Source organism: Acanthopagrus latus, chromosome 4, assembly GCF_904848185.1.
Source record: "Acanthopagrus latus isolate v.2019 chromosome 4, fAcaLat1.1, whole genome shotgun sequence".
NCBI lineage: Eukaryota > Metazoa > Chordata > Actinopteri > Spariformes > Sparidae > Acanthopagrus > Acanthopagrus latus.
Genome location: NC_051042.1, coordinates 7,748,166 through 7,773,550, shown reverse-complemented (window position 1 = coordinate 7,773,550; position 25,385 = coordinate 7,748,166). Strand labels below are relative to the sequence as shown.

Sequence of the window (25,385 nt, the reverse complement as noted above, 5' to 3'; positions counted from 1 at the left end):
AACCTGCAAGATTAGGGGGGTTATTTGAGTGCACCTATAACAAACTGTAAATACTGGACTAAATATACAAAAATATAAATACAAAAAAAAAAAAAAAAAACTTTGCTGCCTTTTCTCTCACAAGTTGAAGTTAAAAATTGTATGATAGTTTTCTTATTTATATTCACAAAATAATTACTTCTTTCGATTTTTTAATTTAACTTGCTCTTCCGCCGCTCCTCATGGAATCCTATAGTTCATAGTGGGCTTCGACCCTGCATTGACTTTCCACAGAGAAACAAACACGACAACATGCAGCATGCAAGAGCTCGTTCCTAAAATGGCACTGTCTCGTTAGTAGCTTGGTTTTGTGGCGTCGGACCTCCAACAAACCACAGTCCGTTGCAGTTTGTTCAAAGGCTGTTGTGACTAAAGACAGTGGACCGACACATTTTTCCGAGCCTCTCAAACAGACGCACGTATTAGAGTGGGACACTTGTTGTTCACTACGAGAAGACTGCAGCAGCCCACAAACACCCGCAATAAAGCAGTTAACATTAACAGAATCATTTAATCATTGTGTCCCGTATGAGAAGAAAGGGTCCCTGTTGTCAGCTGTCATGGATGCAGTCACGTTGCATATCCTTAAAGATATAGGAAATAAACACCCTTAATTTGAAAAGGAGTATAGTGGCGCTGAGCTACCGGTATAGCGGCACAGCGCCGTTATTCCACAATCTGGAGAGAACCCTGAACTCAAGCTGGTCTATGCTGGTTTTTCCAGCAGGGGGTGAGTCAACCATGTTTAAGTGCAGCATTTCCTCTACAACGTGGGTCTCAAACTCGCAGCCCGCGGGAAGATATTTTGTGGCTCCCACCTTGATATAAAAGATGATAGTGCGGCCCACAAGTTTTATGTGAATAGCACTTTGCTGCATTCTGTGTGAAAGATCCCTTTGTTGCGCGAGCTGGAGCTGAACGAACCTACCAATCACAGTGGGGTATATGGCTCCCGGGCGCGGGCCATCGGCCGGGCTTGATAAAATCAGAAACATTTCATCTGTGGCAGCACCTGTGTAACATCGCATAGCTGTAATAGGATTACTATTTCTTATTGTGTTTGAAATGGACATGTTTGACTTTAAGTTGGACGAATTCAGTGTTACCAGCCAGTGTTGTCACAATACCAAAAGTATGACTTTGGTACGATACCTGCCTAAAATATCTTGATACCGATACTGAAACGATACCACAGCGGAAAACTAGAACATCATCAAAAGAATAGAATATCAGATGACAGAATGTGGAAGTTAAAATGATTTGTTTATTTCTATTAAAGGTTAGGATTCAAACACTTGGAAAGTCAAAATAAGAATATATATTTTTGTAAAAGCTGCTGAGATTAATAGCTTCTGCATCCAAGAAGACAAGTGTCATCTTGTTTTGTTCATTTGTCTTGTTTGCTCTCAGAGATTATTAAATAACCTGATCTTTCACTAGAAGCTCAGTGCTTATAGTAGAAAAAAATTAACAGCACATTACAATTTTTTATTTTACTCAGTATGAAAATAATGAACATAAATGAACTGTAAGAATATGAAAGAATATGTAAGAATATGAACTGTAAGTCTGGCCATTCATAAATTAAGATAATACTTTAATACTTACTTTACTTTAATACTTACTTTAATACTTTATTCGTCCCACAAAGGGGAAATTTGCAATTTTCATTTCATGTTGATTAAGTTCAGACGAAGTTCAGAAGAAACGAGAGGAGAATTACGTTTCAAAATAAAATATGAAATTCACAAGACAAAAACCCAAGACAGGACGTCCCTCACCGCAATGTGACAGTACCCCCCCCGCCCAGGCCGATCAGGATGAGCCCGATGAAAGTCCATGATGAGGTCGGGGTCTACTATATGCCTTGAAGGTACCCATTGTCGCCCCTCGGGTCCATAGCCTTCCCAATCCACCAGGTATTGTCTGCCCCGGCCCCGGTTACGAACCGCCAACAGTCGTTTTACCTTGTATACCGGACCTCCCTCAATGACCTCGGGTGGTGGTGGGGGCGTGGTGGTTGGCACCATCTTACTTTACTTGACCGGTTTGACTTGGCTGACATGAAGCGTCGGATGAACTCTTAGGGATCGGGGCAGACGTAGTCTTACAGCAGCGGGCCCGACGATCTTAGTAATGGGGAAGGGACCCACGAACCGAGGAGCCAACTTCTTGGAGGGTTGAGGTCTTTCACCGGAAGCCACACTCTCTGGCCTTGTTGATAATCTGGGGCTGGGCGCCTTTTTCGATCCGCTGTTCTCTTGATCCGATTTCCCTGTCGAATCAGTATTTGTCGAGCGGCGGCCCAAATGCGTCTGCAGCGTCGAACCATGGCATAGGCTGAGGGGTACGACACTTCTCCTTCATTGTCTGGAAACAGTGGGGGTTGGTATCCTAAAGCACAATGAAAAGGGGAGTGACCAGTAGCGGAGGTGGGTAATGAATTGTGGGCATACTCGACCCAGACCAGGTGTTTGCTCCATGTCGAGGGATTCTGGTGCACCACACATCGGAGGCCGGTTTCCAGTTGTTGATTGAGGCATTCGGTCTGGCCGTTAGCTTCAGGGTGGTACCCGGACGTCAGGCTTGCTTTGGCTCCGATGAGTCTGCAGAATTCCCTCCAAAATCTGGAAACAAACTGGGGCCCCCGGTCTGAAACGATGTTTTTAGGAAACCCATGGACACGAAAAACAGTGTTCATCATTACCTCCGCAGTCTCTTTGGCAGAAGGTAGCTTGGGGAGAGCGATGAATTTCGCCATCTTGGAGAATCGGTCGACCACCATGAAGACTGTAGTGTTTCCTTGGGAAACCAGGAGCCCAGTGACAAAGTCCATGGAAATGTCCAACCATGGTCGAGAAGGGATGGGAAGCGGTTGAAGCAACCCAGTGCGTGCCTGTGATGAAGTCTTGTTGCGTGCACAGACTGAACAAGCCTCGATGTACTCCCGGACCTCCGACTCGATGGCGGGCCACCAGAACCTCCGGGAGATGACATACATGGTTCTCTTGACTCCCGGGTGACAAGAAAGCAGCGAGGTGTGTGCCCAATGAATCACCTGTGGCCGTAACTCAGTGGGAACGAACAGACGGTTGTTGGGACAGCCACGAGGTGAGGGGGCGCCACCATTGGTGTGCTTAACCTTGTTTTCTATAGGCCAAGTCACCGCTCCAACCACAGTTCAGTGGACGGATAGGTTCGGTTTGCTTGGTCTTTGGCTCGGAATCAAATAGTCGAGGCAGAACATCCGGCTTAACGTTCCGGGATCCCAGCCTGTAAGACAGAGTGAAAGAAACGCGGTTAAAGAACAGAGCCCACCTGGCCTGGCGAGAGTTAAGCCTTTTAGCTTTTCTAATAAATTCAGGATTTTTGTGGTCTGTCCAGACAATGAATGGTTGTTCGGCCCCCTCTAAGCAATGCCTCCATTCTTCCAATGCTAGTTTTACCACTAGTAATTCCCGGTTGCCCACATCATAGTTGCGCTCTGCCCGGGACAGCCGTTTTGACAGGAAGGCGCAGGGATGCATTTTGCCGTCCTTTTCTGATCGCTGGGAGAGTACTGCTCCTACCCCATCATTGGATGCATCTACCTCCACCACGAATTGGCGTCGGGGATCAGGCAGTGTGAGGATAGGCGCTGAGGTGAATCGGTGCTTGAGCTCCCGAAATCCTTTGTCCGCCTCTGGAGACCAGCGAAAAGGAACCTGGGTGGAGGTAAGAGCATGAAGAGGAGCAGCTGTTGTGCTGAAGCCCCTAACATACCGCCTGTAAAAGTTTGCAAATCCTAAGAATTGCTGAATTTTCTTGCGGCTGTCTGGAGTAGGCCATTCTGCCACAGCACTCACTTTAGCCGGATCCATCTGTACTCTTCCAGGGGCTACAATGAAGCCCAGGAACAAGACAGTATCGGCATGAAAAACACTCTTTTCGGCTTTGACATACAGTTGATTGTCTAGCAGTCTCTTAAGAACCTGAGTGACATGGTCTTGGTGTGTAGCAAGGTCTGGAGAGTATATTAAAATATCGTCCAAGTAGACGTACACGAACTGGTCCAGGAAATCCCTCAGGACGTCATTAATCATGGCCTGAAAAACAGCAGGAGCATTAGTGAGACCAACAGGCATAACACAGTACTCATAATGTCCGCTGGGCGTGTTAAACCCAGTCTTCCACTCATCCCCCTCCCTAATGTGGACCAGATGATAGGCATTACGAAGGTCTAGTTTGGCTTGTTGGAGCTGGTCAAATATGGAAGTCATGAGTGGAAGTGGTTATCGATTCTTGACTGTGATGTCATTCAGTGGGCTGTAGTCAATGCAGGGGCACAGCGACCCCTCTTTTTTCCCCACGAAGAAGAATCCTGCTCCAGCAGGTGATGAAGATGGACGAATTAGCCCCGCCTTCAGTGAGGCAGAGATGTAGTCTGTCATGGCTTGTCGTTCCGGGCCTGAAATGGAGTACAGGCGTCCCTTAGGAATGGTGGATCCCGGAATTAGATCGATGGCACAGTCGTGAGGGCGATGTGGTGGAAGAGATAGGGCTTTAGATTTACTGAAAACCTCTTTAAGTGGATGATAGCAGAGTGGCACCGTAGTCAGGTCAGGGTAATCCGAGTCTGTGACAGGATTGGTGGAGAACAGGTTAATTTCAGCAGATCGTTTCATATGACCCTGTCTTTATGACTCCTCTCCCCATTCTCTGATCTGTCCATTTTTCCAATTGATGTATGGGTTATGTTCATACAGCCATGGTTGTCCCAAAATCAGAGAATGTGATGTGGATGTAAAAAGGTGAAACTGGATCATCTCGTGGTGCTCTCCAATAGACATCTTAACTGGTCTGCTTATGTGAGTGATAGCGAAGATTTCTTTGCCATTGAGAGAGCGAGCTCAGATGGGTCTGGCTAGCGGATCGCTATCTAGATGAAATTTGTGTGCCAGATCCCAATCCATCAGGCTCTCGTCAGCCCCTGAGTCTATCATTACGTCCATAACATGAAGTGAGTTTAAAGTGACTTGCGTGAGGGTACGAAAGTTGGTCTTGGAGACCTGATTAGAACTCACCGCTGGTGTTTTCTTAGCTGGACAGGAGCTGACGAGATGACCTGGTTCGCCACAGTAGAAACACCTTCCCTCTCGTTGCCGTTTCTGACGTTCTTCATGGGTTAATCAAGCTCTGCCAAGCTGCATAGGTTCGTCAATGTGCACGAGAGGTCGGCTGGGAGGTTTCTCAGATGCGGCTGGAGTGAATGTCAGCCATCTTGGTTCCGGAGCAGAGATCGCTCCATCTCGTGCTCCCGGTTTCGGCTCCCGCTGTCGTCTGAGTTGGCTTCGCCGGTTATCAGTGCGAATAGCGAGAGCAATGAGTGCGTCCAGGCTCATGGGCAGATCCAGGGGTATGAGTAGATCTTGAATGGCGGGTGAGAGTCCCTTCAGGAAAATGTCGTACAGCGCGGTGTCATTCCACCCGCTTTCGGCCGCCAGTGTGCGGAACTGAATGGCGCAGTCGCACACTGAATCTTTTCCCTGTTTCAGACTGCTTAGTTCTTGGGCTTTTTCTCGGCTGGAGCTCACCGGATCAAACGTTTTAGTTAACGCTGCTTGGAACCCCGCTATGGTGTCACACACCGCGGAGCTCCGGCTCCATTCTGCAGATGCCCAAGCCTTGGCTCGACCTGTCAGATACGAAATCATGAATGCCATTTCAGCCCGCTCGGTGGGAAAGGCGTGGGGCATGAGCTCGAAGTGAATTGAGCAGTCGATCAAAAAAGTCTTGCATAGCCCAGGTTCTCCGTTGTACTGAGCTGGTGGCGCCACCTTACATGCGGCTCCTCCGGAGTGTGTACTTGCTTCCGGGGAGGCAGGAGTAGGCGGAGTCGGTGCTGCAGGGCTTGGTCGGCAGAGTTGACCCAGAAGCTCTTGTAGCTGGGAGGAGAGTTGACCCATGTTGGCAGCCATGGTGGTCTGGAACTCCTCCTGGCGATTCAGGTGAGCTTCCTGTGTTCACAGGACCTCTGAGAGTCGCTCGGCTTCTGCTGAGTCCATATCTGGCCGAAGTATACTGTCAGGCTCAGACAAGGAGAGAGGACTCAGATGCAGAATTGCAGATGTAATGTCAGGTTTTATTTACTGTATTGCAACTCTTCAGTTTGAATGACAAATCAATCACTATGAAAACACTATGGCAAAACAGACAAGACGAACAAAACATGAAACATAAAGAACGGAAAACGCTCCCGAGGGAGGAATCTACACTAATCTTAATTTCTTCGCTATAAAATTTAAATTGAAAACAAAATCTCTCTGAAGAGGTCTGCACACAGGCTATGAAAAGTATCTATTCTGAATAAGTCAAAAGGTACAACAAAAAACACTCCACACGGAGGAAACAAAAGGCTATAAAACTGAAAACCAAAACTCTAACCAGAAATTTATAAACTCAAAAATCAAAAAACCAAAGAGAACAATTACAGAAAATAAAACTTGGCAATACTTAACTGATACAAGGCAAGACTGTGAACAAGGCTTCTATATACGACAAAAGACAAAATACTTCGGCGACGCAGACAGGGGAAGACAAAGACTTTATACACATGGGGAAGGGGAACACAGGTGAAAATAATCAAGGATCAGGGATGATGTCAGACCAGGGACACAAGAGGAAGGACAAGTGACCTGCAACGAGAGGAGAATTACTTTTCAAAATAAAACATGAATTCACAAGACAAAAAACCAAGACAGGACATCCTTCACCGCAATGTGACAGCAGCTCTTTGAACTATATGAACAAGTCTGCATGTCTGTCAGCTGAAAGTGGCACGAGTGCTCCTGCCGCCTGTCTGAGGCATGTTGAAAAAGCTGAAGCACGGAAATATGGAAATATTTCACTTACGTTGCTGACAGTAAGGGCAAACCCACGGGAACTGATGAAGGGTCGCTGGCAGCAAATGACCTTGGCCTCGGGACTCGGCCGGGCCTCCGACCAAGGAGCAGGCATTGGACTTGGCATGGGACTCGGCCGGACCTGCGACTGAGGAGTAGGCACAGGACTTGGCACTGGACTTGGCATGGGACTCGACCGGGCCTCCGACCAAGGAGCAGGGATAGGTGCTGTTTGGACTGCCGACTTAAGACCACTGGCAGGTGTTGACTTGGCCGCCGCCTGAAGGCCACTGGCAGGTGTCAACCAGGCCGCCGACTGAGGGCCACTGGCAGGTGTCAACCGGGCCGCCGACTGAGGGCCACTGGCAGGTGTCCACCGGGCCGCCGACTGAGGGCCACTGGCAGGTGTCGACCGGGTTGCCAACTGTACAGCTGGAGCTCCAGGCAGGCATGAATCAGAGTCACTAACCTGGCATGGCTCCAGGGTGCAGGACAGCAGAAGGGGCAAAGCCCTGGGTGGTGGCGAGGAACAGCAAAGAAGGGAGCCAGACCTCAGGGAGCCTGGATGCTGCCAAGAATGTCGCTTTCTAGGTGGAGGCCAGGCGGGTTCCCCAGAAAGCAGACATTTCAGGATTGGCAGGCACTGGGGTTGAGACTGAGGCCTGGGCTGGTAGCCGGGCTGTGCCTACGGCATGGGCTGGGGCTGGAGCTGCGTCATGGGTTTAGGCTGTGGCCTGGAAAAAAAAGCAGCAATCTGCCAAGCCCTGCTGGTGGGATTTGTCTCAAAGTCCTGGTACCAGCGAATAATCTCCAGGCCATTAACAGTTGGGTCCAATTTACAAGGTCGGTTCATTCAGCAGAGCTGAGCTGCGAGAATTTCTGCTCCCAGCTTACATGGGTGTTCGCTGCTTCACTCCATCACTCAAAGTTATAGCAGACAGCTCGCTCAAAGACCACCCTCTGCTCACCTAAAATTTCATTCAGCTCCGGTGAAATCGCTCCATGCTCGCTCACATTAAAAGAGGGAGCAATTCATGACGTTTTCCACCAAATTATCCTGGGACACACTGCCTGATGTGGCCTAAACTGACGTGCAGTGACTTTGTTGCTGGAGAGAGCCTGTTGATTGAAACCCTTTACAGTTTGTAAAGAACAGTAGATTGTTTTGGGCTGTCACCTTGTTTCTGTCTTCTGTCTGTTTGAGCCAGTGGATGGCCTTGTACTGCCAGCGGTATCGGAATGGAACTGGAGCGAAACGGAACCATCGCTCTGGCCTTTGGATTAAAACCCGCTCTGCGCTCCGACTTTATTTCACACACGCCGCTCCCCGCTCACTCCCCGCTCCGCTCACATGCCCGCTCGCTCCCCACTCCGCTCACATGGCCGCTCGCTACGTGCTCCGCTCACATGGCCGCTCGCTACGCGCTCCGCTCACAGGAACAGGTGAGGAGAGAGGAGGGAGGATGCCAGGTGTGGTAACGAGGGGGAGGAGCACATGAGAAAACATGAAGGAAACAAAACTACAGACAGAGGGAAGAACAAAAGAGACACTTAAAGGAAACAGTGGGGCATGGAAAATCAAAACAAAGACATAACAAGACATGATACAAAGAACATAAATCCAGAGTCATGACACCTTTGTGATAAAGTCAAACGAACATCGGTGTTGGCTGGGATGTACAACGCCGCTAGCTAACTCCATGGAGTTATTATAGAAAATGATAGCCAGTAAATAACGCCTCCATGATTGCATCCCATGATTTGTGTATAATAGATAAATAATGATGTCCCACTGTCCCAGCTTCATGCACTCCATGCTTGCTCTGCAATGATGTGACGTTCACGGAAAAATCATTCGAAAAAATCTTTTGGGTGCATGGAATGTACTCAGTCAGTTGCGGAAAAAGATTTGTTCATCAGAACATTTTACATCACACACAACATTACAGAGATATTTCTATATGATATCATTTGTTTCACTTGTTTCAATGTTTCATGTTTTCAAATGTTACACTATAATAATTGCCAAAGTGACAAGTGACAATGAATAAAACTAAAATAATCATAAATGACACTGAATATCAATACATAAATGCAATAGGCAGTGTATTTATTTCAATGAGAGAATGTACATCGTTTTGCATTTTTTATCGTCCTTTGAACTAATCTTTTTAGTTAATTGATTAAAAGGACTTGAATGGAATATGAAAGTTCCATTCATGTTCAGGACAGGGCACTTCAGAAGAACCATTCATGTTCAGAAGAACCCATTCAACTTAAAGAACTGTTAATAATGACATTTGAGAAGATTGGATTTTTTTTAACAAAGCTTTTTTTGTGGAATACCTGATGTGGCCCAGCCCCACTCAGACTCCACTTCAGCCCCCAGGTAACTTGAGTTTGAGACCCCTGCTCTACAACATACCACCCGACCAACTTCTTCAACTCTCCCCCACTTACTTGTTTTGCACCAAAGTCTAGCTGTTGTTGTTTGGGTGGTGGGGGACCTTTTGCAGAAATCAAGACCGTTGCTTTGCTCAGAGTTTTCTGCTTGACGGCATCTGGTGGGACTTGCTTTGTAAACTTAACTGTGCTGTGACTCCAAATGTTACTTCAAATTTGATAGTACTTTGTTGCCAACACAGAGTGCACAATGAATCTTAATATTCTCATCTTTAGCTGATAAAATGATAATCAAAATAATGACTATTTCCAGCTAAGAAAACATGCATCTCTCTCCTCCCTCCATTGTTGTTTGTGTTAGTGTCGCTGCATGGTGTACACGGGAGTCGTCCTCATGCAGAAAAACGTGACTTGTTGCATATGTGTGACATCACTCCCCGAGACGCAAGAGAAAAGCAAAAATATATATTCTTACTAAGGAAAATGACAAAAATAATAGTAACGCACAGTAACTTGAATAAATAACTTAAATCTGATTACTGGTTTGGAAATATTAACGTGTTAGATTACTCATTACTAAAAAAAAAAATGGTCAGATTACTTAGCATCCCTGTTAACAAATGAACTCATTTTGGTCTTTCACTGTCCAATCTTCAGATCATCAACCTGTGCTTCATCCTCTATTACCTGTTTGAAATGTGTGTGAAGATCTTTGCCTTTGGCTGGAGAGGGTACCTGTCCTACAGAAACAACATCTTTGACGGCTTTCTCACCATCCTGCTATTGGTAACACAGCCCTGACAAGACTCCCATTAGCTTTCTGTTAATGAAAATTGAAAACATAATTGCAACTGCAAAACCTGCTTCAGTCAGGCGCATAGAAGGAGCAGCAAAAGCTGTGTTGATAGTTTCTTATGCTATTTGATTTTCTATAATGTGCCCTATAGTATTTTGTCTGTGTTGATCTGGTGTCTCATGTAACAACTGAACTATTTGCCTTTTTCATATGGTCATATTATTCAAAATCAGCATGCATGGTGAAAAAATAGTTTATATCTGGAAATAATTTCTCAATTAAACCAATCTACATCTATTGAATGATATGTTCAAGTAAATATATAGTGAAAATATATACTATAACTGATGTAAATTTCTTTGATTGTGGATAATTCCTAGCAGTCTGTCAACTCCAGAGTAAGCAATCTACTGACTTTTTAGAAGTAGGTATAATTGGTATTTTTAGAATATCAATGAATCAAATGTCAGTGTAAAAAAATGTCAAATTAATTGCTGAATCTGTGGTTTGTTTAACTGTCCATAATTAACTTTGAACTTTTGTTAACAGCCCACAGTTTTATTGTTTTGGTTCAGTTTCAGGGCTCTCATATTGTCTGATTTGGTTGTGGCAGGTAGCTGTTTTTAGTGAATAAACAGACAGACACAGTTAGAGCCTAGCTGCTGAACAGTGTGCATCTTGTGGTAGGTACAGTGCAGTGTTTGCCTCAGAAGTTGGTAGAATCAAGAAGAGAGCAAAAAGACTAAATACAGTAAATATTTACTTTTCACCAGGTGCCCACAACACTGTTATAATGATAATGCTGCTCTGCATGTGGTGATCATAAATTGTGTTCTTACACATTAACAACCATTCCCACTGCACCCATGTAGCCAAAACAATCAGTTACAGAGTTAAAGAAATAAAATCTCTCATGAATATTTGGATCTGTTTATATATTTACTACTTTTAAAATTAATCACTTGTCCCATGTGTGAAATCTTTCTCCACCAGGTTCTACAGATCACTATTTATGTCACCTACAGGCTCCCTTATTCTCACTGGTGGGTTTGTGTTTCTTACTTTAATTTCAAACTGAATATAATTAACTAATGCCTTTTGTGTAATCTTGTTTTAATATTTGAAATTCTGCAGCAATGGTTGACATTTGAGTCCAAAAAATATATATAAATTAACTCCATTAACTCAATTAACTACATTGCAATTATTCTATTTAACAAGGTCTGATCACGTAATCATGTACCCAGTAGAAACAGAAAATCTTGAATTGAAAATCCAGAGCTCAAATGCAAAGGTAAATCCAAATGTGAGAGGAATAAAAAAAAATTATTAGCATGGAACATAGCAGTAGATTCACTGAAGCTAAATATTAAAAAAATCTGCCAGAGTGTCCAACTGAACACTCCGGACACTCTAGACCAGGGGTGTCAAACTGATCCAGTAAAGGGCCATGTGGCTGCAGGTTTTCATTCCAACCAAGAACACACCTGATCCACATCAGGTATGTTCTTGCTTGGTTGGCTGATTGGTTGGCTGATCCAAATCAGGTGTGTTCTTGCTTGGTTGGAATGAAAACCTGCAGCCACATGGCCCTTTACTGGATCAGTTTGACACCACTGCTCTAGACGAAAACCTTCCTTACCAACTCTGGGTGAGCATTACAAACAGAAATGATTACACATGTTTGGATCAACTACATTCCAGATTTATAATACTGCATTTAGGTAAGATACACAGACATAATGTTAACTTCTGTTAGCTATTTAACCAAACCTACTGACACTGATAAAGACATTCTCTGAACTTGAGTCTTTCAGAATTGTTAAAATGTGTCTGCAAGATTAACTTTGTGTGTGTGTTTGTGTGTGCATCACAACAGGGACCCATCCTCTCATGGTGTAATGTCTCTGTGGGAGATGGTTCGCTTGGTCAACATGCTGATTGTCTTCCGCTTTCTGCGCATTATCCCAGATATTAAGGTATACACAAGGCAGCTGGAGGATGCTACTCTGATTTCCCTTCAACTCTCTACCAAAACACAGATAATAGACATAATGTCAGATATAGATTTACAAAGAGAATACACAGACATTACACACATACTGTTGAAATCACCACAACTTCCTCCTTGATGTTGATGTCTATCAATATTGAGTTTTATTATAACAGCAGCCTCTAGTTCGGTAATGCAGAAGAAGCATTGTTAGCATTGTTGGTGCTCTAGCTCATGATTCTTCAATGGGTTGTCCACAATCCACAGGGGGTCTGCAGGATTACTGCAGGTGTGCTGCCAAATTATTGTTTGATAACATTTTGGACATTATTGTGTTTTCAAAAATTCTAAGTGTGCAATACATGTTACCATGAATCCACCAAATTATTATCAAAAATACATTTGTAAAAATATTTAATTTAAACAACCCTGATGATAGTCTACCCATGATTCCTAATTCAATCATATCAGCAAGCTAACTGAATGCTTAATTGCTTTGGGAGCTGTCTTCAACTGCTTCGATCTTGTAGCTGACCTACTCGTCACCTCAGAACCAGTAAGTGAATGAGTGCATTAAAGAGTGAATGTGTAAGTGACTATGCCAAAAGTCACTAAAACTAAAAATTGCTACATAAATACAGTCTATTTAACATTCCATATACTTTAAGAAAACAGCTGTTTTCTGCATTATGATTACATTGCTTACGATCAAAAACTGTTTAGTCAACTAATTTGCTAAATCAGCCAAAGATCATGCAAGTGTAACTAGAAAAAAAAGCAGCAAATATTACTGACACTTCAACAGCCCTTCATCTTTCTTGCAACCGTATTCATTTTGTGAAACTTGTTGCCAGAGCCAAAGGACAGTCTGAGATTGACTCTTGTCTCCATCACTTTATTTTTTTCACACCCTCGCTTCTCCCATCACAGCCTCGTCACAGTCTTTTCACCTCTGTTTTGACATTTGTAGAGGCCACTGAGACTTGTTTAATTGTAGCTCGCTTTGGTTCTGGCGCCCATTCTGGCTCCCCACCAGCATTCCCTGCTCCATCCTCCTGGAGGTCCAAAGCTCTTTTGCTAGTGGTGGAAACACCAACAGTCCTGTGGTGCTCTGAGCTCCTATTCCAGTCTGGGTGAAGTAAGCTGGTTGCACAGCTAACTGAGCTGACCAGCTAACAGCAGCTACACGTAGTAGCAGTCAGCAGTTACTTTAGCAACACATAATTTTATCTGCCAATTAGGATATTCTGTTAATCACAGAATATAAAAGCAAAGCAGCTGGACGACATCAGATGGAAAACCAGAAAAACATAATCTCCATCCAATATGATAAAGTTTCACAAGTTGGTTGGGGCTGTAAAGTGTTACGCACTTATTGTGGGTGATCAAACTGCCCACCCAAATTATTCAGTGCCAGAAGAAGGGCGTTTGGGGCACAGAGAGGGAATTACAAGGGTCACATTCTCCCTATTAACTGTTACCTGTTAAGGATCCCAACTACAGAAGGGAAGAAGCTGTTTCTGTGGTGGGAGGTTCTGGCCGCTTTCCAGAGGGGAGCGTGTCAAAAAGTCTGTGACCGGGATGGGCAGAGTCAGTCACAATCCTACCTGCATGCCTCAGAGCCCTGGAGCTGTGCAGGTCCTGAAGGGATGGAAGGTTGCAAGCCAATCGCCTTCTCAGCAGAGCGTATTATATGCTGCAGTCTGCTCTTATCCTTAGCAGTGGCAGCAGTGTACCAGGTGGTGATGGAGGAGGTGATGATGGACTCAATGATCACAGTGTAGAAGTGCACCATCATTGTCTTTGGCAGGTTGAACTTCTGCTGACGTGGGAGGCACATCCTCTATTGAGCTTTTTTGGTGAGGGATCTGATGTTCAGCTCCCATTTTAGGTCCTGGGTGATGGTGGTGCCCAGGAAGTGGCAGGACTCCACAGAGTCGACTGAGGAGCCACACAAGATGATGAGGGTGGGTGGGACTGGGTTCTTCCTTAAGTCCACTATTATCTCCTCTGTCTTTAGAGCATTAAGCTACAGATTGTTCTGGCTGCACCAGTTCACCAGATGGTCAATTTCCCACCTGTAGGGGGACATCCCCGCCAGAGATGAGCCCACAAACAGCCCACAAACAGGATCCTGGCATATGTTCCTGGGTAGTCTAGAGGGTGTAGGGCAGGGCCAAGTTTACTGCATCATCTACAGACCTGTTGACTCTGTACGCAAATTGCAGTGGGTCCAGGTGTGGGTTTGTTAGAGATTTGAGGTGGGACAGCATAAGGCACTCCAACGACCTCATGACCACAGAGGTCAGGGCGACGGGTATGTAGTCATTCAGTCCTGTGGTCCTTGGCTTTTTGAGGACAGGGATGATGGTGGAGACTTTGAAGCAGGCTGGCAAATGACATGTCTCCAGTGAGGTGTTGAATATGTCAGCTGGTCAGCACGGTGCCTCAGGGTGGATGGAGAGAGTCTGGACCGGCTGCATTGTGGAGGTTCTGTCTCTTGAAGAGCTTGTGGATGTCCCTCTCCTGCAGGCAGAGAGTTGTCACTAGCCCTTTTTACACAGCGACGTCGCATTATCTCCGGAGCAGTGGTTCGCCAATTCTCTGCCGATGGTGATTCACACAGAAATATCTCTGCCTTAAAGAAGAACCGCTGTGTAATTCACACAGAATGCCGGTGCTGCTGCTCTTAGAGGGGTGACAGTACACGTCATGATGATGATGTCGGTGTGTTTTCAAGGTGTTTCCCTGTCTAAAACCTGTGGACAGTTTCTAATCATATGGTTGCTGTTATGATGTGTTGTGATTGTGATCTAAACATCCTGGAAAGTGACAAAGTGACATTTTTTTGCACAAAATTACATAATTACATAAACACCATCAGTAAACTGGAGGCTGTCTGACTCACTTGTGGGGATGGAGGCTGTTTCCCCCGGGCAATGTTCACTGAAGTCTCAGTCCGGAGGGCTGAGCATTGCAGTGATTTGTTTTCATCACAAACACTCTGTGAGTTAAAGTTTTTTGCCGGTGATATGGTTTTTCGGGCAGGAATGTGCCGAAGAGTTTGAGGGACTGTTGGTAGGACAGACAGGAGAACGGACGCTTCTCCACATAGCTGTGGTATTTTTTTTCCTCATATAAGTTGCCAAAGACAGTTACAGTTACTACGTAACTTTTGTTTGGTCCTGTAACATTGCTTTGTGGTAAATTTCTCTTTATTAAAGGTCCCATATCATAGAAAACACATTTTCTCTGGTCTCTGCATATATAAGCTGGTGCTCCCTGAGCCTGCCAACTCCCAGAATGAGGAAAACAAGCTATTCCGGCATGGTCTCTGCAGCCCATCCACTGGTAACACAGTGCTCCTACAGGCTGTTCAGAATCTGTTCCTTTCGTTACATAACGAAAGGAGTCATTATCATAGGCCAACCTCCTCTGCGTGGTGATAGGAGATATCTGAGAGGGGGGCGTTCATCCCTGAGATGAAGTTCAGTGTGTCCAGCAGTGAGACAGCAGTGTTTCACAATGTCGTCGCTCAAAGCTAGACACGCAAATAGCTCTGTTGTTGGTTGTAAAAATCAACATAAGTGCCTATATTCTGTCCCAGCTACAGAACAACAGAAGAGACAGTGGTTGTGTTTCATATTTTAACCCTTTAGGCGCCGGGGTTTATTTTAAAAAATACTAGATTTTGACATCTAAATTTCAGAAGGCTCTGGCTTGAAAATGGTTTGGGATAGAGACAAAGTGTAAATGAGACAAATATTGAGAATGACCTAAAGTTTATCTTGGGAGTAAATTTCCCCATCTAATTTGCATATTATGACGTCATATGGTGGCAGCCATATTGGATTATGTCATTTCCATGAAATACCTGATATTTTGAAAGAGAGTTGAACTTATTTCATCAGATTCATCCCCTCCATCCATTTATGTTGTCCACACATCAAGTGAACAGGGAAAAAGTAAATTCTAAGCCAACAATTGTAAACTAGAACTATTACTACACCACAAAACTCATGTAAACAGTATGCGTTTTCTTTTTTTTACCCACCACAACCCCCCCAGGACACTTTTTATTTTTCTTGTCTTTTTTTCTTTCCCTTTTCTTGTTTTCTCTTCACTTCTTTATTATTATTATTATTATTATTATTATTATTATAAACAGTAGCAGTAGGCATCTTTTAGCTGCAGAGGCCTTATCTGTGCCCATCTATCCACATAAAAAGTTTGCAGTATTTGTAGAGTGTGGAGCCTCTCATGGCAAAGCACAGAGAGAATAAGAACTATAGCTCTGTCACGATATCCAATTTGCTCATCAGAGAGCTTTATCCATTCCTGATATACTTCCTCATCTCTCAAGTAAGCCCATCCACCATTACCATCATCATCATCATCATCATGTCCAGCCCTGTTCTGCCTTCCCCTGTTTCCCCTACGAAACCCATCAGTCCTTCTACGGACACTTCGCCCACGTCTCCCCCTGTCATCCCCTCTAGTGTTACGAGAAGAGCTGGACTCGTGTGTGTGCTTGGTGCTTCGTGAACACTGCTGCGTCGCACAGCTGCACCACTGCCGCGGATGGATGCTACGTGACCATCGCGGTAGAAAGAGTGAACACTAACACTGGTCCCAGCGCTGTTCTCACCACCACCGCTACTTTTACCACATCCATTCACTCCCCCGCTGATATGAGTTTGTGTATCATTTCCATTGCCACCTATGTTGGACAAAGGGTCCTATGTTTGTGCTTATGCGTGTTCCTCGCTCTGCGCGGCAGCGCCATTTGCTATGCAAAGACGCACCGCGACTAGCAAGCTCACTAATCGCCCGACCGTCATCTCCCAAAGTTAGTTTTTCCATTTCAGAATCAGAATCAGCGAATGGGAGCTCAGTCACTTCCCTACGTGTCAACTATTTGCTTGCCATTGTCGTTTATTTCGTCTCAATAACTTCTAAATCCACCATTGCCGCTTCAGCAGAATAGCTCCGTTGCGCGCTGTCTCCGGTCTCTCACCCAACAGTTTGCACGGGACTTCCTCGAACATTTTGCATTGAAGCATGACATATTTATGAGCTATGGTCTAAGTAAGAGATGTCTGCTAGCTAGTGGTGAGGAGTATGAACGACATGTAACCCCCCCGTTAGGAGAAAACAGCTGTTTTGTTGAGTACAGTGTTGATGTAGCAGGCAGGGCTCTCCAAGTAGGCGTTGACAGACGGAGCTCATTAGCATTTAAAGGTGCAGGCACAGAGACAGACTGCTCTAAATAGAGCTCTGTAGAGCGACTTTTAGACAGCTGAAATTCAGGACCAGGGATGGGTTTGGCACAATGTATATCGAATACAGAGCTGTTGGACCTCTGACAGCTGTGTGAAATTGATGAAAACAAGTATAATATGGGACCTTTAAGTTGAGTGAGGGACCTGTGCAGTTAACAGACTGTACGATTGACACACCCCCACTCCACATCGCAAGCTTATCTGTTCACACTGGTTCAGTTTGCCAATAATACGGCCCAGATACTACCTCCAAAGGTGGTTTAGCGCCGGAGTGAAATTTCACCCCTCGCTGTATCTGAAACTTTCGCACAGAAGAGGATGCGGAGAATTGGCGCAGGATCTCTGCATGCAACAGCAGTGTGAATGGAGCTACTATGGTAGAGAAGGGGGGGCAACCCAGAGGTGAAGTGGAGAGGCCCAGGGTCCTGCTTAGCTGGGGTTGGTGGGTTGGTGAGATGGGAGAGTGTGTCGCGGGGGATGGTGTCAGGACTGTCGTTTCGATTTTCAAAGTGTCAGTAGAACTCATTCAGTTTATTTGCAAGTCGCAGGCTTGTAATCTGTCTGAGCCCCTTCCAGACAGAACCAGAGTCATTAGCTGAAAACTGGTGTTTCTCAGGGGCCATCCTCATGGAAACACTTTTGTGTGTAACACACGTTTTGCATCATTTTGGCTGATCGTCCACATGGATCCTAAAATAAAGTAAATGCAGTGCCTGTAAAAATACTTTATTTGAAACCTGGTCTCAGGGTGGAAAAATCAGAAAACGCCACCCTTGCATTCTCGTGTGGACAGTGAATCCGCATACTTTGCGTATCAATGGCACAATCACCCAGCCCCTCGACCTCTAGCCTTCAACCTCTTAACCCTGCACCGTCTCATAATAATAACAACTACAACAATGGCGGACTACATGCTTGTGTTTGTGCCGCAGAAGATATTGAGCCTATTAAGGCCCTGACACGTCACCCAGACTCAAACCAACAGCCAACTGCCTGTATCCGATCACTCCGTTGCCTCTCGTCTGACCCGTTTGCCAGAAAAATTGCATTGAATATACCACTTAACTGTGCTGCCAACTCCACAATAGTGTGTACACTCTGCACTTGCGTGAGATTCAATAAGCCTCCTTGACAGTGGGTGGCGCTGCTCTCGTGCCAGTACTCCAAAACATGAAAATGACGGAATGGAGTGCATAGAAAAACAAAGCGCACACAGTATTGCACCCCTCCCACACACCCTGCTGATTTGCTAGCACACCACCAATTAGAAAAGTCATACAGCTAGCACATAACCAATCAGAGAACCCAATGGCTCAGATGGCCAACAGCCAACCTTCTCAGACTTCACATGTTGAAACAGAGCAGACACTGTCTGCGGGGTTCCAAATGCTTCCAACGCAGCTGAACACACCAAACAGATTTGTTACCAAATTTGTCCGAGTCTCCCCAAACGTTTACGATGGCCAGCGGTTGGCCTGGTGTGTTTCAGGCTTTAGGGTTACTAGGGCAAAATATCATGCTCCTCTGCCACTATGCTGAGCAAAAAAGGATCATGGACAACCGACTAGCCATTTTCATCTTCTTCTTGTTTTGTTTGGTTTCTCCCTCTGCTATCTGTTTTTATACAGTTCACAAGCTTTATGCGCATGCTCTGTCTCTCCTTCTCCGTTTTTGGTGAATTTCAAGTGCCACCTATTGGCCTAGAATATGAACTACAGCGTGATGGGTCGTTTTCAATGGATCCGTTTGGATGCAAATATTTTTGAAACAATGCCAGGGAAGACAGAGGAAAAAAAGATCCTTTTGGTACGTGTGGACATTGCCTCAGAGTACTGTTGTTTAGCTCTCTCACTGCCTTGCTAAGCTGTACTTCTTAAACCTGTCCCTGTCCCCACTCCTGAACACATCCTCCTCTTGCAACCCTAGCTGGCTGACTTTGGCTGTGAACCAGGGTTAGTCATTGTTATAACTCACCCTGGTGCATGATTGGATACAGCAGTCTTCACAGAAGCTGATGTATGATAGCCACAGCCACTGTGTACTCATCCAGACTGTGGCAGTCCTGAAAGCATCCCAGTCTGTATAGTCCAAACACGCCTGCAGATTCCCCACAGCTTCACTAGTCCACTGCTTTAATGTCCTCACAACAGGTTTGTAGAGCTTTTGTTTCTGCCTGTATAAGGGAATCGAAGGGAATCATCGGACCGTGACGTGGTCGGAAAAGCCCGGTGCCGGGGGACAGCGTGATATGCACCGCTGACTATGGTGTAGCAGTGATCCGGAATATTGTTCTCTCTGGTCGGGCAGTTAATGAACTGTTTGAATTTGAATAATGTTGCTTCATCACTACAGAAAGTGCAATAAAAGCAAAGTAGGACTTAAACAGGGATATCTAGTGAACACTGTGTCCAACATTTTTGTGTATTTGCAGTATTTCAGCATTGTGTCCTCAGATCCATCAGATGTTCATCTACAGATGCATCAGCCTTATTACAAATACTTTCCTTTGTGTCCTCTGTCTTTATGTCCCTTTTTTACTTTCATATATTCTATCTCGTTGTCCAGCTCATGGCTTTGGTCGCAAGTACTCTGTTGGACCTGTTGAAAAACCTCAGAGCCTTTGCAGGGATACTGGTGGTGAGTGATAGCATATTTCAGTCTATTTTTGATATTAATTTGACAATGAAGCTCAAGTAGAAAAAATCCAAAATAAAGAAGTATTTATAATTTGTTCATGCATTTCAAATGGCCCCTATCTACAAATGTAGGAATGAAAATCTTGTATCTTTTATTTTGGTCATGATCATGCACCTTTTTCAATTGAATCATTGTCTATGGCACTGGATACCTTTTCCAAACATTGGATAGTGTTATTGTTTGGCCTTCCTGCTTAAACAGTCCCAAAACTTCGGGGTGGAGATACAGGGGTTTTCATCTTGACAGTGATGTTTAGAGCAGTTAACATGTAAAGGGAGCAAGTTTTTCATGGAGAGTGGTTGATGTTGTCTTCATGCTCTCTGCAGGTGGTGTACTATGTGTATGCTGTGTTTGGGATCTGGCTGTTTGAGGGAGCCATTAAACCTCCTCCAGAGATAAGGTATGAAGTGATCTGCAGTAAGAATGCATGACAGGCACAGTCAGAACAGAACAAGGCTTTCTACACAAAGCTTGTCCCCTCTTTTTTTATTGATAAATAAAGCAAAAACACCTCAGTGTTAAGAGGCAGCCTGGATAATGTTTCACAACTGCCAAAATGTGTATCTCTCACATTAAATGAGAGAAGTTTCCCACTAGTAATGCAAACTTTGTATTTTTGAGAGCTCCGTGATCCCAATGCTGGAGGTTTTCTTTTCATGCTGGACTGTCATATTGCATTTGCCCTTTTTTAATTAATGGAACACACTGAGGTTGTATAGAGGTGAAATGGAAGAAAAGCAACACCTCTGCAACTGTCTGTAGGATCCCATGCACTATGGCGTGTTCGTGTCAAGCAGCACGAAATATGGGAGGTTGGAATGAAAATTAATAGCTGCTGCACCTGCCTTATCATAGCAGACTGACCGGTACAGCGGAAGAAATTATGTCTGTGTGTGTGAATCTGATAAAGCAGAGTCATAGATTTCATAGCTGCTTTTCTCATATGTTACACTTCAGACAGACAAGCCAGGCTGAAACAATAGATGAGAGAGAAATGATGAGACATAGTTCAGACAATGAAAGCATTGCAATTGTTCAGTATATTTACTACAATAAGATGTATGGTAGTGTTATTTATAGTAGTTGTGATTTTCAGATCCAGTGCAATATAACTATAAAGATCACACAATTTTTCATATCTCATTCATCATTGATCCTTTGTCTTTTCAAACAACAGCCCAGGTTCAGCAGTAAAGACACCTTTTGTGCTCCTTTGCTGTCCAAATGTGCAGGACACATGTCACAATAGCCCAACAACAGTTTTATTCAATATGTTGTTTTAGCAGTAAATGCAATTCAGATCATCTGTGCGCCCATGGGTGTGTTGGGTGTATGGGGCATGTTATCATGAGGCAGCAGACTGCAACTACACCATAGACCAATAAAAAACCTTTTCAAATGTAAATGGCACAATATTGTTCTTGCTATGTAAAGTGAGCATTGTACAGATAGTAAGATGTCGTGACACATTTTAGTAGCAAAACTAAAAGCTGTAGTTATTAACTTGAGAGGACAGGGGAAACTGTAGAGGAAATGGAATGAAACTATTTCCTTCTCAAATGAATATTTGTTGACAGCTCTGATGGTGCTCAGGGTTTATCAGAAAGGTGGCTGCTTTACTCCAAACAATTTAACTTCATGAATCTGAATTGTGGGTCGTAGCTGTGGATGTGTAGAAGTACACAGAACTTAATTAACATATGATCCTGACCAATCCTGTCAGAAGATTTAAATAGTCAATGAAGATAAGATGCTTACTGTGTTCATTTTTTAAATTTGTATATGTGCATGTCCCAGTGTACTTTCCAATACTACCATGGAGAACATCACCTCCAACTTCAGCATGGAGTGTGGCACATATGAACAGCTGGGCTACTGGCCAAATAACTTTGATGACTTTGCTGTGAGTATCAAAAATTGTCAGCTTCATTGATGTGTTTTGTATGAGCTACGTGTGTTGCTCTTTCCCCCTGTTTGTTTTATTGTATTCCATATATCCCCTCTTTCCTAAGTAATTCACTTGTTTGACATTTGATTGTGATGATGATGTTGAGTTATCGTTGTCAGTAATGGTTTTCTGGTATTTTTGTGATGGCTTAGGAACAGTTATTATAACAAATTAAGTCCCAGCAACATAGACATGAAATATTTTTGTATTGCTGGAGACTGCTGAGACACACTCGAAATACAATTACAGAAGAGTCAAGAACAGAATGTCTTGCACTTCCTCCCTCTCAGGCAGCCATCATTTTGCTGTATGATGTCATGATAGTCAACAACTGGCAGGCCTTCATGGATGCATACAGCAGATACACCACAGAGTAAGACTAAATAAATTTTACATGCAGAGCAGCTTATGCTGACGATATTGTTGATGATGATGGTTTATTTTTTCCAGGTGGGCCAAGATCTACTTTGTGAGTTGGTGGCTCACCTCCTCTGTCATGTGGGTCAACCTGTTTGTGGCGCTCATCCTAGAGGTCAGTCCATTTAGATAACACAGGCAGATGCAGGCATTCCTAACATGGCTATATAAAAAAAAACTTAAAACTGGGTTCCAGTCAACAGATTAAACGGTGTTCTACATCAGTGCAAAGGTTATATTAAACTACATAAACTATAATCCTTGCCAGGAATGTGAACCCAGAAATGTTGAGTACACCAAAGTTTTATGTTAGAAATATACAGTATGGGTCTCCAGCATTAAGAAACTGCCAGATGCTACCTTGCATATGTTGGGCAATTAGCATTGTTGGCATTAATCGTCTATATGGGCGTCTATGTGGGCTATTTTCAAAATTCAAAATGGAAGTTCAAACCAAAAGTGGCCATATTTCAACTCCTGGTGGGCCGATTTTGATTAATTTTGAGTCAATTTAGAAGTTTTAGAGGACACTGAATCTATGAAAATAAATTGTAGGATATTTATTAACACGCAAATGATGCAGAATATGTACATTTTAATTCACACAACATTAAACTCTGAGGTGACATTGGAGATAACAAAGGCAAGTACCATATAAAACTAGAATACTATGACTATGGTCACATAATATAGAGAAAGGAGTATAATACATGTTACACATAAAACACAAACGTCCTGGAACAGGTTTTAAAACACAAGTAAACCCAAAATTGTCAGAGCAGAAAACTCTATGTGCACTAGTTGAACAACATGTTACAAATAGAAAACTTTAATCAGGCAAGAGCGCCTTGCACTGCTACACTGCACTATATAACCATACTTTATCATCAACGTCATTGTCTGCTCTGTCATCATCTTCTTCTTCAGACTCTACATTCTTGTCGTCTTGCTGTTATTGCTGTGAGCGTGTGAGCGGGTTGCAACATTTATTGTCATAGCCTTTGCAAAAGCAGAAGCTGGTACATGCTAGGCCTGCAGCTGCACTGCTACACTTTGTTGTTGTACATGGCTTTAACTCAGCTTTGCAGCTACATCTGATAATGTCCAACAGGGCAGGAGGAGCAACAAGGCTTAATTCCAGGACAGGCATGATGACTTCCTCTCCTTCCTTCTCGCCTTCTTTTTTGTCCCATCCAAACTTGGTGATGTCCACAGTTGATGGATCAGGGCGGTCTGCAGCTTTCCAATGCAGCACCTGTAGATGGGCACCTGTAGATGAGCGTGGACACCTTCCCTTTACCAATGGAATAAGAGGTGGTGTCACACCCAGAGATAGCATGCATAGCCAGGATGGAGCAACAGTGCTCACCCAGATTCTCTACTGTCGAACTGATGTTGAGAACAGTGCCATCCCTTCTCTGCATCTGCAAGTGACTTGTGATACCCACCTTCTAGCACCAATAGACTATGAGCACAAACACATCAGTGTCGTCGCTGAGAATGTGGACAGTTTTAGTACCATACCTGGCTGCATCCAACATGTATGAGATGAGGGAGACGTCAGCCTTGTCATGAGTGACAATACTGCCTGCTCTGCTGACCATCTCGATGAGATCTCCTATGTTGTGTGTGCACAGGAGCTCACCTAGCCTCCACACTGGCTTTAAGTTTAGCCACAGTGCCTTACAGTGGCCACACCACGAGGTAGATGAGCTGTGATGCATCGAGTACAACATCTGGTGGGTTGGGATTGGGAACAAGGATTCCAAGATGCTGAACAATTACATACTTGTTACCATTTCTGAGACATCCATACTCATCGATGATGGATGCAGGGACCGGGCTAAGCTCATAGTTAAAGAGGGTAGAGAGCTCAATTCTTCTCTTGCTCCCCACCACCAGCAGCCGAGCAAACACTTCCATCTGCCACCTGGCCATTTATGATATGGTGGAGGGTAGCAGTCTCTGTGGTGAGTGGGTGAGAGTTTTCCTATAGCACTCTCAGAATTTTAGCCTGGTCCTCTGCATCCACCTCTTGCCGTCCTTTACCCTTTTCTTTGTGTCTGTTGGGCTTCATTGTCTTTTCCAATGCTTCAGCATCATTGTACATCTCATCCAGTGACTTGGAGAGATGAGAGCAGATGATGAAAGATTGGTTCCACACTGTGACAGTCCCTTCCCTTGCTTGATGCATGTCTGCTCCCCAAACATATCTCCACCTACTGCAGCTGCACCATCTGAGTGGGGGCAAACATGGCTTCCGGCAAGGAGGTCATCCTTGGCAATAGCAGGAAAGTGCTGCATGTCGCGCAGATGCCATGTGATTTATCTTTAATAGTTGTGATGATACATAACTTTACAATAGGGCCATTGACACTGGGAGTTAAAATATGGCCACTTTTGGTTTAAACAGCTATTTTAAATTTTGAAAATGTCAGAAGTGGATTCAGCATCCTCAATAATCCCCCAAATCACTCCAATACTGTCCAAATTGGCTAAGCAGCTGCTGAAATATTGCCCATACAGGCCCATATATGCACGTTAGCATCTGGCAGTTTCTTAATGCTGGGGACCCATACTGTACATGTCAAACAGAAAACTTTGGTGTACTCAACATTTCCAGGTTTACAATGGGGCACTATGGGCTGGCAAATAGACTAACAAGTAACCATAGAAACAAAACTTCTTAAAGGCTTTAATTAACCTACGTGTGGATTAGACTACAAACACAATCAGGATACATGTAGGACTTTTGCAATATACTCTCAAAAAAACGACGAGACCTTTTAATCAATATTTTGTTGGGTTGTATACTTAGTGATCCTGAATGTTTCCAAGAATGTTTAAACCAGAAAAATCCACAATTTGCATAAGGTATCGGTGTGTTTCATTTGGTCACCTGTTGCTATAACTTCCAGGAAAGAGTCAG

The 25,385-nt window shown here is 44.2% G+C and overlaps 1 protein-coding gene across 4 annotated transcripts in view; it reads left to right on the top strand.

Moving 5' to 3' along the window:
- tpcn2 (two pore segment channel 2) overlaps positions 1-25,385 on the top strand; it is a 75,460-nt gene that overhangs the window by 38,175 nt on the left and 11,900 nt on the right. For 3 of the 4 annotated variants that reach the window (XM_037096690.1, XM_037096687.1, XM_037096691.1), the window contains 9 exons: positions 9,981-10,109; positions 11,113-11,162; positions 11,999-12,098; positions 19,960-20,031; positions 20,418-20,491; positions 21,889-21,994; positions 22,330-22,412; positions 22,490-22,571; positions 25,375-25,385. The exon at positions 25,375-25,385 is cut by the window's right edge. In XM_037096690.1, coding sequence (XP_036952585.1) covers positions 9,981-10,109; positions 11,113-11,162; positions 11,999-12,098; positions 19,960-20,031; positions 20,418-20,491; positions 21,889-21,994; positions 22,330-22,412; positions 22,490-22,571; positions 25,375-25,385 — 707 coding nt within the window. The remainder of the gene's footprint in view (positions 1-9,980; positions 10,110-11,112; positions 11,163-11,998; positions 12,099-19,959; positions 20,032-20,417; positions 20,492-21,888; positions 21,995-22,329; positions 22,413-22,489; positions 22,572-25,374) is intronic. The other variant, XM_037096688.1, reaches the window with a different exon arrangement.